Source organism: Centropristis striata, chromosome 9 (genome assembly GCF_030273125.1).
Source record: "Centropristis striata isolate RG_2023a ecotype Rhode Island chromosome 9, C.striata_1.0, whole genome shotgun sequence".
In the NCBI taxonomy this organism is placed as follows: Eukaryota; Metazoa; Chordata; class Actinopteri; order Perciformes; family Serranidae; genus Centropristis; species Centropristis striata.
The window spans coordinates 30872905-30889679 of record NC_081525.1 but is presented as its reverse complement, the minus strand read 5'-3'; the positions used below and the strand labels follow the sequence as shown (position 1 = coordinate 30889679).

General features: G+C 38.8%; 1 protein-coding gene across 1 annotated transcript; it reads right to left on the bottom strand.

The window, feature by feature from the left end:
* Positions 1–14569: 14569 nt before the first annotated feature.
* Positions 14570–16548, bottom strand: fam43a (family with sequence similarity 43 member A). Its single transcript, XM_059341345.1, has one exon. The coding sequence runs from the start codon at positions 16334–16336 to the stop codon at positions 15299–15301; it is 1038 nt and encodes a 345-aa protein (XP_059197328.1). The 5' UTR covers positions 16337–16548; the 3' UTR covers positions 14570–15298.
* Positions 16549–16775: the final 227 nt, after the last annotated feature.

The window sequence follows — 16775 nt, the reverse complement described above, 5'->3', positions numbered from 1 at the left end:
CACGGTTCTACTTTGGGTCCCCTGCTATTGACTCTCTGGGCTTCAGTTATAATGTTCAGGGGAAAATAATTCCCTCAAAGCTGAACTCTGTTAAAAAAATATCAAGAAGTAATTAAGAAATTGCCTGTAGCGAACAACTGTTCCACCACAGTTTCAATGAACTAAGAAAGATATTTACACTGTTTAATCCTATTTTTTAAATGACATTACTACGTCAAGTAGCCACATAAGTAGTCATTCTACCCCAAACACTGATCCTTTTCTTTAAACTTAACCAAGCCATTTTGTTGGCCAAACCTAACCAAGTAGTTCTGTTTCACAACGCTAACCAAGTCCAACTCTGTAACTGTTTCACAATGTTAAGTCATATTTATATATTATACACATATGTTATATATTATAGTCTTCAGTAAAAGTCTGTTTAATGTCTCCAAAAGTGACACAAGTAAATTGTGCGTGTGTGTCCCAAAATAATTGGGCGACAATTGTGTCCACACACATGCATATTTTCGAGCACAATCATGCTTATAATGATCTGGGTGTGGCACCAATCAGATACTGAACATTACATTCTGTAATATAATAGCGTTGCATTTTGTGCCACCTGAATATTTGGCACCAAACGAAAATCCACAACAGACACATACTAAAGGCAACAGAAGGCATTTTGAATGAGCCCACAGATAAAAACAGACACACTATCAGAGAGTTTCCCAGTGATAACTGCTGAGTTTGCGCTCAGCAACAAAGTAAATCTCTTAATCAGTTGTGTTTTTATAAAGAAAAATCTTCTCTCTGCTGCTAGTTAATACAACACAAAGTCCAGCCGGTTCATGAAAACTTGCTGGTCTAAGCACACAGTGTAAGGTAACTGTTTCACAGGAAAAATCCCCTGGTGAACAGGAAGTGATGTGTTTTATGTTCTTGGCAGCAGCAACAGGAGGATGAAATGAGGAAAAACTTTGTAGTTGGTATGACATGAAATAACAAACCTGGCTGAACTCAACTGTCAGTGGAGAAACTAAAGAGAATCTATAATGTTCAGCACAAATTAAAGATCACAGTCATATGCAGCCACTTTAAGGTTCAGCACTAGGTAAGCCAGGTGACATAGCAACAGCAAAGGGCAGTGTGCTTTTCCTCAACGGTGTGTGGCTCGTGAGAGCTGATGACATGCTAATTCCCTGGAGACAGCGTCGTAGGGGGGGTGAGATTACAGTCTGGCTGTGGAAGTCCAGCAAGGTTGCTCTGTTGTTTCCTGGAGCTCATGGCCTGTGTCTTAAGAGGCTTTAAGAGGCTTGGAAGAGATGAGCTGCCATCTGGCTAAATCCCGAACAGGCAGCCACACATGGTCGTTAACATGTTGAAAAGCAAAGGCCTGCTGGTGACTGAAAATATGGCTTTTTGTACCTGAAAAAATATTGTGAAGGGATGATGAAGAAATATGTTTATTAAGCAAATTAACGTTTTCTCATAAAAATGGTTTGTATGATATCTAACAAAAACTTATGCCCCATTTTTCTTGCCCAGTAGGGCTGCAACTAACGATTATTTTCATTATAGATTAATCTGTTGATTATTTAAATGATTATTCAATTAGTTGTTTGGTCAATAAGATGTTGAAAAATATCAATCAGTGTTTCCCAAACCACAAGATGACGTCCCCAAATCTCTTGTTTTGTCCACAAACCAAAGAGATATTCAGTTTATTGTCATAAAGGAACAAAGAAACCAGAAATATTCACATTGAAGAAGCTGAAATCAGACAATTTGGACTTACTGTCTTTAAAAAACTGCTCATACCAATTATTAGATAATAAAAATTGTTGATGATTAATTTAATAATCAGTTATTGTTTGATTAACCGATTAATTGTTGCAGCTCTATTGCACAGTACTACAAAAAAGCCACTCGATCAATCACTGTGCCTCCACAAGAGTCCACAGTGCAGAACCTGTCTGGGCAACAAAACGACTTGGTATTGTTTAGGAAAAGATTGTTGGTTTGATTAAAATGTCATGTGAGCAGAGTTGAGTGGTGAGAATTTCTGCTCCTTGCTAACAGAGCTGTTCGCTCTCTCTGCTCCCTGTCTCAGTGCTGATCCAGGCTGCTCCGCTCAATATCAGTCCATACACATCTCTGATTTTGTTTGCTCCAAAACAAAATAATCCTTTGTGATCGGCAACAGCCAGTTTTGATAGACAATAGTGTGAGAATCTGTGTGAAAATCCCAGTAGATCAGCAGTTTCTGAAACCAACAACCATGCCACCTTCACAGTCACTTAAATCACATTTGTTCCTCATTGTGGCGCTCCGTTTGAATTTCAGCAGGCTGTTTTCACCATGTCTACATGCCTAAATGCCTAAATGCACTGATATTTACATTAAAGAGCAGTTGAACATGTGTACATATTAAACTGGCCAGTGAGTGTATATGATTTCTGTTGCGATACAAACATGATAACATGATGGTATGGCAATGATTATAATAGGGATGAACAAAATGAACACTATATAACTGTAATTTTTTAATTCTTCTTAACCCTTAATAGGGCACTCATTGAAATACTAACAAATTCCAAATTTCAACCCTAAAGAATATTGGAGGATATTACATACAGTCAGAATGTGGACTGTGGAATGTGTAAAAAAAAAAAAACATACGGACCCGGGGGAGGGGGGTAACATTTTGAGAAAAAAGTTAACGAGATTAAAATGGCAAATTTACGAGAAAAAAATGTGCAGATTTATGAGATTTAAAGTGGTGAATCTGCGAGAAAAAAGTTGCTTTTTTTCATTTTTTTCTTGTAAATCTGTGACTTTTTTTCATGCAGATTTGCCACTTTAAATCTCTTAAATCTGCAACTTTTTTCCTTGTAGATTTGCCACTTTAATCTAGCGAATCTGCAATTTCTTTCTCAAAATATTGAGAATCTGATCATTGTTGATCAGCTGGAAGAAATCCATGTGGTTCTACGACCAAACAGAGACCCCATTTTCATATCCACTGAAGTTACCAAATATAGTTCTTCGCCCGATAAAGGGTTAAGCAAGAACTTGATTTAAGGAAAATAAGAATTAAGTTTTGACTTGTATTAATAAATATTAAGCATGAAGAGCCCACTGGAGATGTTGCCATGTTGCATCATCTGTTATACATACCATAGCAGTGATTTGGTTCAGCAGCAGGGCTGTGGGTGTCGACAGTTTCACACATCACATCAGTGTCAAGTACAGTACGAACCTGCAGGTAAGGAACGTGCTGGCATACGGCCTTCACCCTACCAGTCTGCTCAGGTTTGTCAACAGGCTTCAAAAACTGTTTACTCTGTCTTCTGTTTCAGCTGTGAAGATTGCAGCTCTGCCCTGTTTAAAATCTGTTTAAAATACCGCCAGGCTGTCAGTCATTGACCTGTCAGTCAGTAATGCAGACTGTCAGCTCAACACAAGGAGATTTAGTCTAATTACATTTTTTTAAGTATAACCAGTCACACGTTACACTGAAAGTAGAGTGTAAACATCATCAGCTGAGATCCAGTCACCTACAGCAAGTTTTACAGCAGTGTGATACTGAGTCGTGCTGACACCGAGCAACAACCGATAAACATTTCTGGGATTTTTGCGAACAAAAGACCCTGTTTTGTTTACATTCCCCTCGCAGGAAGACACATGGTTTGTACTGTCTGCCTGCAGCAGAGAGACACATAAATCAGGAACACAGAGCTGAAAGCTGTTTTGCTCTCTTCGTGTGGTTTCTTCTGTTAAGTTCTCAGATCTCCTGATCAGAGTGAAAGGGGCAATCCAGGGTATAAATGACCTCAATCATTAAATCACTAACCTCAAACCATCAAAAAGGCAAGCATTTGCAAATTGACCACGAGCAAGGCATGCAGCCCAAAGAAGACTGTTGGTAAGCTGTTAAAATGACTCAACAGAGGGGGAAAAGTGCAAATCTTTTCTTAAATTTTGAAGAAACATAGTTTTAAAAATTGTTGTTTTTTTAGTGTAAAGTATGCAAAAAATATCTAACACAAGAGGAAAGATGTGCCGGCACTGTACTATTATATCCAACATAATCCAAACATAGTTGGCACATTTCAACAGCACTGCAAGCTGTAGCCTTAAATGATCATAGAGTTTGATCAAAAACTGTTTAAACAAAAACTAAACATTATAACCGTATTAGTTTTAACTTGCTGTGCATGATTAAACTAGTAACTTTGTGATATTGGACATAGAGGACCGTATCTTACACTAAAGCGGTGGCACAATACCATTTAAATTAGCAACTTTAGAAACACGGTTTTAAAGGAAGTGAAAGGTGGCAGTCTATTCATGTTGTGCCCAAAACACATCTATGACTAATAATAAAGAATAATAATGAGAAGTTCAATTTATATTTTTGTTCATAATTTATGTCCCATACTGCCTGAGTTCCAAGCTTGAAACACGTGCTGAAACCCAGAACACCCAGTCCAAGCTTTTGTTTGTCCTTTGTGTCATTTGTGCACATATACAGGATATTAAAGTCCTTCAATTTCCTATATTCAGCGTCTCCACTCCTTTGTTTTTCATGTTACTTCTGCCCCATTATAGGTCATTACTGAGCTGTATGGGGTCCGTGTTATCCTGCTGCTTTTTATGTATATAGTTAATTTTGTTGAGTTTTCAACATGGACTTCTATACTGTATATATACATAAAACGTATGTTTTCCATGAAGAGTAGAAGCAGTAAAATGGCATCATATAATATAATTTTTAATGACCCCGTTATCTTGTCAGTCCACGCTAAAGATTTCTGGGACCAAAGTACTAATGTGTAAATGGGAAGGAAAACTGTATTTTGCAAAGGTGACTGCACCCCACTGATCAGGTCATCTATTGCTAAGCTTTGAGCTGTCAGTAGGACACCTGCTCACGGCTGTGTGACATGCTGGCAAAATGCTATGAATCGAACAGCAGCACACATACTTTCACAGCCAACACAATGCCCTGCACAGCATTGATCTAACTGCAGTGGTCAGGACATGTCTATCAGTGACAAGGTCTGGCTGTTACAGGTCACGCGGCTCAATGGAAAATTGAGGTTTGATTAATCTAATCAATGCCTCTGAGTGTGAGGAGTCTCTTAGTAAGTATGTCACTATGTTCAACACCACAAGTCCTTCACTGATGAATAAGTATTGACAGTTAAGAATAATCCCAAGCAGCAACCTCTGGGACTGAAAATTAAAGCAAATGCATTAAAAAGCTTTCGAATGGCCAGCAGGGGGCGACTCCACTGTTTGTATAAAGAAATCAGATTGCATAAAAGTCTATGAGCAAATGACCCTATTATTCGCTTGCTTTATTACCTCAGCAAACATTTCCTTATGAGTTTATGGTCTCAATCGATTGTTTCATCTCTTCTTTAATACAACATGATGTTTATTTTGAGTGTGCTTTAGTGCAGGGCTACTTTATGATTGACTCGATGCTGCAACAGTGCACTGTGTGTCAATTTTAACATTTTTGTCATGCTTTTCTGTCACATCATGGTCTAAAACACAACCTAAACTGACTGCAATCATTTGCTAATCCTTCGTGACAAATATTCAATTGAAAACAGTACAAACACAACATATTTTGTGTTAGAACTGATTATTTTTTGGGGTAAATTTCGACAGTCTACACAGCCTTTGCTCAAAACACAAACACTCTCAGCACAAAGTGCAGCATTCAATATCATAAAAGTTTATGTGTCTCGATAACAGCTGTCATAAAAACACAGCTATCTGCAAAGCAGGTGAACATAAAGGAGAATCTTTGACAGGAGTGTTAACTTTTACACCTTTTGGTTTTTGATTTTCTCAGATTGGGGATATAATTGTATTTTGTTCCTCAGATGTAGGATCTGGTGTCCCAGGTCTTCCTGCCAGCAAATAAAAGCACCTACAAACACTCACGCACACACACAGAAACATGTGCATCCTATGGGACATGCCAAAGAACTGAGGTGTTGGACATTGCATCTGTTTCCTGTCTGTATTTGAAACAGGAAAATTACACATGTGGATTTCTCCATACTTTCCTCAAATGTGGACAGATCTGAAAAGTAGGACACAGTATCTGTGGAATAAAGTTGCTCAAAACCTGCTTTCACTTTGCTCCCTTGCCTCTGAACAATAAAAGCAGAAGAAAGCGAGTGTTTTGGGGCCATGGATGTATCTCAAGTCTCCTGATACACAAAGCATGCTGATGGGTATCTTGTTAAAAACACAAAAAGGCCTCACAAATCCCATTTTGGATTCGGCATTCTGCTCAGACAGAAAGTCTGTCCGAGGGTCACCCCGTGATTTTCTCTTTCCCCTCTGTTATTATTCCATTTCCTCCCCGTGAACGGAAAGACCGAAATAACCCTGCTGAAATCTATGGCTCTCCAGGGGCAAAGCTTTTGTGTCGGAGCAAGTGGAAAACAAGAGCAGCGGTGGCTGAATGGGACACTGCGAGATCTAGAGTTTCAAGGCCTCATGGGGCTCCGTCCATAGACACAGACACGGCTCATTACATGAGCAGACTGTATGGAGACCAACCGAGAAGAGTCTTGTGAGACACTCAGCATGTATGATTTACGGGGGAAAATTGTAGGTCGGACTCTTGTCTGAGTGACGGCTGAGTGCACAGTGATGAAATATTCTGTAAGTACCTGTAACTGTGGATGTGGTAAACTGAGGAGAAGGAGAGGTTATGATCCTGGCTGAAGGAAACTAACGCTGAGTCCCATAAAATCTTTTTCTCCCATGCATCTGTTTGGAGCCCCACTACCTACTGTAGCTTTAAGGGTGTTGCTTGGTCCACCACTTGACAGACTAAAATATCACAACAACTTTTGGATGGATTGCTGTGACATTCTGTATAGACATTAGTATCACCCTCAGGATGAATCTTTATCATCTTGGTGATCACCTGACATTCAGTAAGCTCCAAAGGCAGGTCAAAGTTTTCCTTATTGCATGAAATATTGCAACATGCACTAAATCTTGCCACTGTGCCTTACATACCAACTTAGTATGTCATGTTCTATTCTGTGTTTTTTCTGTTGTTGTTTTTATTTATTCTACCTTAGTATTTTATTCTATTGTATGATATTGATCTGAAGAACATCAATTCATTTTTTCAGCATTCACATTAGTGCCACTATCAGGTCGACATTTGTGTTTTTCGTTGAGATAGCTTGACAACTTTTTTAAAGGATTGTCATGAATTTTGATGCACAGATTGATTTATATTAGACATGTAAACAGCTTGGTAGGAATATTGTCTTTTTTCAGAAAAAGGGCAAAAAATGAATATTTTGTGAATGTAAAAGTGCTCATGCATGGGGCACATGCAAAAACATTTTAGTATTCTTATCTTTTAGGCTTTAGAAAATAAATAAATACATTCATAAAATACAATTAAATAACACAATGTTTCAGTCATGAGAATATATTAAAAAAATAACATATATATATTTCTACATACAGTACATACCTATACATTTAATATTTTTTTCTTAATTTTCTCTTACTCACTATAATTTATAAGAAATTTTCCAATCCAAATCACTTCAAAGTTGAAATATACAAACCATTCCTAAAAAACTGCACATGATTCCTACAAAAGGTGTCGTCAACTTTGTTTGTGAAGAGAACATTTTTTAAAATGATGAATGCTGCAAGTTCTGCAAAATCACTGGTAGACTAATGAACAATATGGTTCTTTTAGTATTTTAGCATTTAGTCCTCAGGACTGCAGTGGCTGCATCCCACAGTTCTAGCTCCTAGCTTGGCCGTACACTCCTAATCTATGACTTTATTTTTTCATCCAACTTGTACATTTTATATTACATAACCCAACTTCCCAGCCACCGGTGCATAAAATCACTGACATCTATATCTGAATGTTTTTCAGACACAGTTGCTTTTAATGGATGTGCTTTCTCAATAATTCATTAAAGCAAGTCTGTCGCTGCCTGTTGATGCATCTGTTCTCCACTTCAGGTCGGAGAAGATGAAGACAGTTGAGCATAAAAATGACTTGCACCTACACACATACAGGAGTGGACTTGCATGCATAGACGCACACACATATGCAACCCCCCGAGGACAGCTGTCAGGTTCACACTAATGAGAGCTGAGACTGGCACCATAATGGATTTTTTTTTCTGTCTCTCGCTGTCTGTCTGTCTCTGTCCTTCTCACATTCACAGCATTAAACCTGTCTGACACTGTGTGCTTGTGAAGCACGGCATCAAAATACATCAAGCTCTCCAAAAAAAGGCCAATAAAGTTTGCAACAACTTTGCCTAAAAGGTCTGCTGCACTTTTAATTCTATGTTATGCGTTAAATGACCCTCAGTGGTTGTTTATGTAGTTGAGGAGTGTCTTAATTACACACCTTTGCGTCACAAATAGCAGTGTTGCATCCAGCTCCTCCTCACCTGCCTCTGCTGTCTACATAGAGCATCTAATTATGATCAGAGGGCATGCTGGGACATGTTGCTCTCTGTCACTATTTCTAGAGATTTGTTTTTAATGTTTCCACAGTCAACAGAGGGCCACCGTCCCTCCTCGCTCTGATTCAACCCCCTGACATCTTAGAGCTGCCGGTGTAATCAGATCCGGGCTCGCTAACTAACAGCTCCGGTGCTTTCCCGGCCGTCCTCATGCATTATAGACGAACAGATTTTCTGGTGTGGCTCAGAATGAAGCTGCATGTCTGCCTGGCACTGGTGACGGTCCAAAACAACTATGGCCTGCAGCTGCGTTCCACAGGCAGATAATTAGGAAACTCCAGTCTCATGCTTCTGTGTACCACCAGACAGTGACCGTCATTTATTTAATTTGGTGTCCTTAAAATTGTATCTTTTATTCAATTCTAATGAGATTTATCTTGAAGGGTTTTCATGTATCACAGAGAATACTTCATTGAGCCCTGAGATAAACTTATATACAGTGGTAGAGAGTACAGTTACTCAAATATTAGGCTGTTTAGGGTCCTTTACTAGAGTATTTTGTTTTTAGGCAAAACACTTATTGTTAAGTAGTTTATTTGTAGTAGTTTATTTTGAGGGGGAGAAACAGACAAGTTGTTAATCAAAACAAAGCATTTTTTGTCTGTATGGAATCTTTAAAGAAGGCGAGACACTACAGTCAAATGTGAGATTTTGGGCTATTCTGCTTCAGAGCAGTGGGAAGGAAACATCCTAAATATACATTTAGGTGTTTATTTTTACCACACTTTGTCTTTTTTTGTCTAAGAATTTCTCCTAAATTTACCCAAAGTTAGCATTAGTTAATGCCTTGTTTGAATATTTACACATAAAATTTACAGGGAGAAAAAAACAGAAAACATTTTTTTCTCAATGTTGTAATCAACTGGGTAAGTTTCATGGTGATACGTATGATATATATGTTTTTTTTTATTTATGTTTACTGCACCTTATACGTCTAGCAAAAAGTATGGAATTGTGTAATACATATATTTTATTAATTATTAACTTTTCTTATACTGCAGCAGTAGTATTCAGGTCCTTTACTTAAATAAAGGTACTAATAACACACTCTGCAATTACTCCACTACAAGTAAAAGTCCTGCATTCAAAGCTTATTTCAGTAAAAGTACAAAAGTTTCAGCATCAAAATGAATTTAAAGTATCAAAAGTAAAATTGCTTGTTATGCAGAATGGACCCACTCAGATTATTATATATACATATTTCAAATATATTATTGGATAATTATTTTTGATGCATTTATGTAAGCAGCATTTAACCTGTTGCTGTTGTCCAGGTAGGGCTAATTTCAACTATTGAATATACTTATATGTGGTCCTATTTATAAACATGTGTAATAGTTTTAAATTAATCCTATTTTTTCATGTTAAATTTTGACCTGAAATGTAACTTAAGCTGGTAGATAAATGTAGTGCAGTAGAAATATAAAGTTATATATGTGGAAATACTCCACACAAAGATTAATGAAGTTTAGTACTTGAGTAAATGCACTTAGTTACATTTCACCACCGTGTGTATATGAGTATAATATACATTGTGTGTTTAAAGTGTTTGTTGACGACAAGTGGTTGTCGAACATGTAGCTGTCAAATATATATATATATATATATATATATATATATATATATATAGGCCTCTGCGACTGCCAGAAATGTGTCTTGTTGCATAGCCTCTTTCACATAGACCTGGCAGTAGGTTAAGCAAACACCTGAGTATTTGTTCAAGGGGAAAGTGAACGTGACGTGTGAATATGAAAAGTATATTTTATTCTGTCTTATCAGCCGGGAACTCTTGTCCTCTCCTTTGACAGCTACGTGTTCGACAACCACTTGTCGTCAACAAACACTTCTTTTAATTGTGTGAGTGGGCTGACTGCACATGTGGCTCACACCCAGGTAACGCTGGAAGATTTCGAGATTGCTTCTGCAGAGGTTGCATGAGAATGTAGGTCAGGGACAATATTGAACTATAAATGCGTCGAGCAGCTGTGACAAAAAGGAGAAGCAGACAAGCGGCCTGGTGCTCTGTCTATACGTTCATGTGGTTCACTAATTATACTGAGCCGGGCACACGCTAGTGATGTCATGCTGCCTTTGCGGTACAAGGGCAACTCCTGTGAGGCTAAATAGAGAACAGAAACTGCAGAAGGGTCTGGCTTTTAACCTTCTAAGTATGTGTTTCAAACAAGGCTGAGGAAGTGCAAATCAAGATTTTATATATAATATAGGCCGACATTATCCTACTGCCAAATTTACAAAAAAATGGCCCTTTTTCTGCCCTTTTTTATACATACCAGAGAAACAAATATACTATGATTGTGAAATATCTTTGGATTCTCACTTTTATGAAGCTATTAACTGGTCTAGTCTTTAAAATATTGCTTGCTGCTATGATCATGGTGCTCTTGAGTATTTATGCATGTTATTTGAATTATTTCTATCACTATCTATATGTCTATAAAAACTCTTCAACAACGAAAAAGCAATACAGTTTAGGGAGTTTATGGTACTTTTTTCCTTTAAACCGCTGGCTTAATATGTCTGTATATGCAGTGGTGGAATGTAACTAAGTAAATTTACTCAAGTATTGTACTTAATGTTGATGTACTTTACTTGAGTATTTCCACATATGCAACTTTATACTTCTACTCCACTACATTTCATGGGCAGACATTATACATTTTACTCCACTACATTTAGCTGACGGCTTTAGTTACTTTTCAGGTCAAGATTTAACATAAAAGCGTGATAAATTTAAAGTAATTAGACTTTTTATTTAAATTAAAACTCATAACAGCATATAAGGTAATTGATATTAGCCCCAACTTGAGAAAATTAAAACTCAGCTTACATAAATGCATCAATAATAATAATAAAAACAATCTGAGTTGGTCCATTCTGCATAACAATATTTTTTACTGTTGATACTTTAGGTACATTTTAATGCTGGTACTTTTGTACTTTTACTGAAGTAAGTTTTGTCTACAGGACTTTTTTTTATATTGGAGTAATTCTGCAGTGTGGTATTAGTACTTTTACTTCAGTAAGAAATCTGAATACTTCTTCCACCACTGTATATATGTTTGTATATGTATGTAATTCTGATTTCTTTGTTTTTGTTTGCTCTGTCCTTTCATATTCTAATTTTAAGTTCTTCATATAATTTCATATAATTTACATATTTGGTATGTGCTGATATTGTTCCCCTGATATTTTTTACCTATTTCTTTTTTGTGCATTCATCAATAAAAAGTTTTTTAAAAAATTTAAAAAAACCTAACAGACTTTCTACACCATCACCCAATGAGGAAGCACACTAACTGTGTGGGTTTCTGCTGCAATTTAAACTCACGTACATGATTTAACAAGCCACAAACACAGCAACAATTTTATGTGTGTCTGTGTCTGTATGTGTGTGTGTGTGTAATGTAATGTAATGTGTGTGTGTCCTGAAAGCACGTCAATTCATAATGAGCTGCTGTGAAGCTTTTTATAGGGCTCACCAACCGCTGGCTGAAATACATTAACCTTCTGTCTCTGGATCTCGTTCTAAATCCATGGTGGGTGTGTTTTTGTTTTCAGTGAATACCTCAGCATGGCCAATGGGATTGTGTCAGCTGGTGAAACACTGTCTGTGCAGATAACAATCCCCATATCCACCTCCTCTGGGCAGCAGGGAGCCTGTTTTTCTCTCCCTCCCTCCCCATGTCTTATTCAGCCTGTTAGTGTGCAGCGTCAGGGCTGCTGGTGTTAGTGAGAATATGCCTGGCGGCTCTGGAGGAGCATCTCTGCATGCTGTGGGCTCTGGGGTGCGGCCCTGTCAGACAGACACATAACACTAATGGCTTATGTGCGTCGATACATCAATAACTGTGTGTTCCAACTGGTGCTTTTCTATCTGACTGACTGAGAACTGTGTGGCGTGTACCTGTTGCTGTATGTGGAAAGGAAGTGACAGTTTCCACACTGAGAGCAGAACGAGAAGTGGTGGCACTGACCACAGTCATGACAGCCAAACGTACCACCATCAAACACAAGGAAGTGGCTTTGTCTTTTATCAGCTTCTCTTCTATTTATTAACTGCTGTTTTAGTGCAGTCGTACGAACATGTGACACTACTAAAGCATGTCATGTCGTGGACACATTAATAGATCAGTGGTCTCTGGGGAAAGGCTTGCAAAAGGCACCAAACAACTCCTACACTGCAAATTATTTGTTTCTTACCAAGATAAAAAACTTCAGATTAAGAAGTGTTAGATAATATATCTTGTTTTAAGAGTTAATTTCTTATTTTAAGCGTTCAACATGCTTATTTCTAGATTTAATAATCTTAATTTAAGAAATCTTGTCAAGTGAAATTATCTGTCCATGCAGCAAGATCATTTCCCTCAGATTTAGTGTTTTTATCTTGTTTTTAGACACACCTTTTTTGCAGTGTACATAGAAGCATGATCCTCAGGTTCTGTTTGTTGTGTTTGTAATTTTTTCTTTACATCTCCATGTTGTTTTTTGTAGTTGTCTTTGGTTCACTTGGTTTGTGTTTATGCTGATGATGATTTATATCTCTATATAATATTTTTGTGTGGGTTTGTAGCTGTATTGTCTATTTGTAATTGTTTTTTTTTTTGTTTCTCTCCATATTACTGTTTTATCTCTCTTTGTAGATGCTTTGTGCCTTTTCGTGTTCATATTGTGTTTCCTTGTACTCAGTTTGTGTCTCTTTGTGATTGTTTTGGGTCTTGTGAGGTCATTTTGTGTCTCTTTAATGTACTAATGTATGTCTTTTTCATCATTTTGCTTCTCCATGTTGTTCTTTTGTCTCTTTTTCCAGACATTCTGTGACTCTTCATGTTCATTTTGTGTTTCTTTGTAGTTATTTTTGGTCTCTTTGAGGTCATTTTGTGACTCTTTGCAGAGGTTTGTGTCTCTTTAAGGTGCTTTTGCATGTCTTTTTATCATTTTGTTTCTCCATATTGTTGTTTTGTCTCTCTTCGTAGTCGCTTTGTAACCCTTGTGTTCATTTTGTGTTTCTTCATTTTTATTTTATGACTCTTTGTGACAGTTTTGGGTCTTGTTGTGTCATTTTGTGGTCTTTTTGTAGTCATTTTATCTATACCTTTTATTCTGTCTCTTTCATTGATATTTAATGGGTGAACCAGAATTCCCAGGTGTTGATGTTGTTTGCAGCTAAAATTCTGTTTAGCTCATGTTGGAGATGAAGAGAGGCTGTCTATCGTTCTGCCTGTGTTTTAATGAAATGTTACTGTAGCCTCAGTGTGACATTCAGCTATAATGTAAAATAAATATGATTTAAAAAATTGGATTTGGTTGACAGATATTGATTAACAGAGTTCTTATCTAAAGGGCCAACCTGACCCCTTGGGCCCCTGGGACTGAGCCTTGTAGACCCTGTTCAGTAATCAATCCATAAATGAAACTTCAATAAGCAGAGCAGATCATGAAATGTACCCGCTGGTTCTAAATGTACTGTTCTGCATTACAGTATAAATCTTTACAGCGCTTGTTTATACCCTTATGAGCTCCTCTGAAGGAGCACGGATGAATAGCACATAAAAAACAGTTAGTATGTTGTTAAAAGACCTCTGGTGCTTTAGCCGCCCTGTCATTAAAGGACCCATGTGATGTTCTAACAGCTTGCGCTCGTGGTGACGTCCTCCTGTGTGGCCTGGCTTCCCTGAGGCCGGGCAGGATGAATGGGCCTTCAGTGCCTTAATTGAATATTTTCTGCAGCCTGTTCCCTGAAAGCAATTTGCAGAGAAAGGGCAAAGATCCAAGACCATTAAAGGAAATATATATACGTAAAACCACGCAGATAGTCCAGCGACAACCTTGATGATATCTGTAGATATACAGCTGAGAACTATGTTCCCTCTGTTTCCCACCACCATGTGAGGTTTATTTAGCGCTGCAAGTCTGACCTTAATTTGAGCCTCTCAAGGTAAATCCCCACTTATATGAAAGAGCACCACAGGAAACATGGCTTACTTGTTTTCCAATAGAAATCTACACATGAATTTCAACCACTTTGCTTTTTTATTGATAATTCTATGAGGTTCACATAACAAACCACATTTCCTTTAAAAAATAACATATTTATACTTTAAACATCTTTACTTTACATCATAATACATAAAGGTGTTTTTTCTTTTGCACAGCAAAGATATGACATTTATGTTTCAGACAACATACCAACAGACATTATGTACATGTAGTCAACATAATACTTGAATGAATTCAACAACAACAGTGCAAAATAAAGTAAATGAACAGGCTGTTACAGGAACATTAAGGATGCCTGTTTAGACCCACTGAACCACTTAGGAGAAGAAACAAAACGTGCTTTAAAAACGGAATGTTTTTTGGATCATGATGAGCATCTTTCAACAGAAAAATGCCAGAAAAAAAAGTTAGGTAAACAAGCTTTAGGATACAACAAATCCTCTTAAATAAAAGAGATGGAATTAGTGCCGTGCGTCCTAAGGCGCACAGGGATTTCATCGGTTCAACCAGTCATCTCTCAAATTGGCAAGCACTTGCTTTTTCCATTTTTTCTATGTTTGCACATTCTTAAACATTCAGCAGCCTAACTGTGTCCATGTGCGGTAACTGTCTCAGCACCTTCTTTCCTTCCTGGATCATCTCAATTAGTCGCGGAGGCACCAGATTAGACAAACACTCCAACACAAGGTTGACGACAGAGGAAACTGTGGCGACATTGCGGCTCAACAAAAAACAGAAATTATTCAGGCAATTTCCTGCACCTTTACCTCCTCAAAGCCATTAGTGAGTGGAGGCGGCTCGTGGTTGCTCTCTATGGAGGATTCGCTCCCCGTGCTCTCTCCAGAAAGAAGTCTGGTGACTCTGAGGTCAGATTTCAGTGTCTGCACGTCGTTTCCTATACACATCTCTCCCAAGTCATTAATAATCTGAGTCAACTCCTGTTTGCCATTTGCAACACAATCATCCGTGTCCAGAATGTCCTCACACTCAAAGTGCATCGCCTTCTCCTCCTCCTCCTCCCCGATTAAGTCCTCCGTGATGGAGCCCAGTTTGGGCGCGCTCCGGCTGCGCTCCACCGGGGGTTTGTAGTAACACTGTCCGTTCAGCAGCTTCCTGATGGGCACCAACGGGATGGTCTGCTCCCCTATGAGCTGCTGCTGCTGGTGCCTGGCGTCGTCCCTCCGCTTAAGTCTCTTGAACTCAGCCAGAGCTGTCGCCGAGGTCTGGTACAGCAGCAGCGCCATGGCTTTTGCCTTCTCCGGCTTGGACACAAGCACTGCGTGGCAGCGCAGCATCACGGCCTTGTGCTTCATCTCGTGCCTGTAAACCCAGGCGAAGATCTTGGGTAGCCTCGGGTCCGCGACGCAGTAGGTTATCCGGTGCAGCAAGTACAAGTGCCCCGGTCTCCTGGCCTTATCGTCCAAATGCACCATCCGGATCCCCTGCGAGCTGATGGTCAGCCTCATCTTGGTGCCATTCTTGCCCATCTCGCTCTTGCCCCAGATCTTGCTCACCGCCACGTCCGTGCAGCCGTCCCCTTTGGACTGGATGGTGGTGGCGTTCCCCAGGTAGAGCACAGTGTACGTGGGGTCCTCGCTGGTGATCTTCACCTTTTTCCTCTTTGACTTGAACATGCTGCCCACCCTGTTGAGCGCGCTCTCGGGGCAGGACTTGGCGAAGGAGGTGAGCGCAGAGTAGTTGAGGCTCACCGCATAACCCTTCTGCTTGGTCTGCTTGTCTTCCTCAATCAGGTCGAACTTATTCTTCTTCCAAGGCAGCATTTTCCAGCTGTTTCCAGCAACAAAGTCTACTGAGAGAGAAAGAAAAAAATAAACTTTGTATTTCTACTAAATCCTAGAAGGGTTTTTCTCCCTGTCAGGTCATTTATGAGCTAGTCTACGAGCGCAAAGACACCGTACTTTATCTGTTCATCCCCTAAAGTACTCTTGTCCATTGTGGTGTCTGCCGTCCTGTCTCATTGTAGTTCTCAATACAGTCTGCCGCTGTAGCAAGAGCTTCAATGGTTATATGCAGGAAGAAACCATTTGAGTGAGACTGTAGGGGGGGCTGAACCAAATGAGAATAGACCTGGAGGCTATTGGTTTGTGCTCATTGATACAAAACTATTAGGTTCCCCTGGTGTTTCAAGGAGGCTGCAGTATAATTTTGTTTACAGTTCATGTTTATTATTAGAAATATACATTCCTTTATACAAGGGGT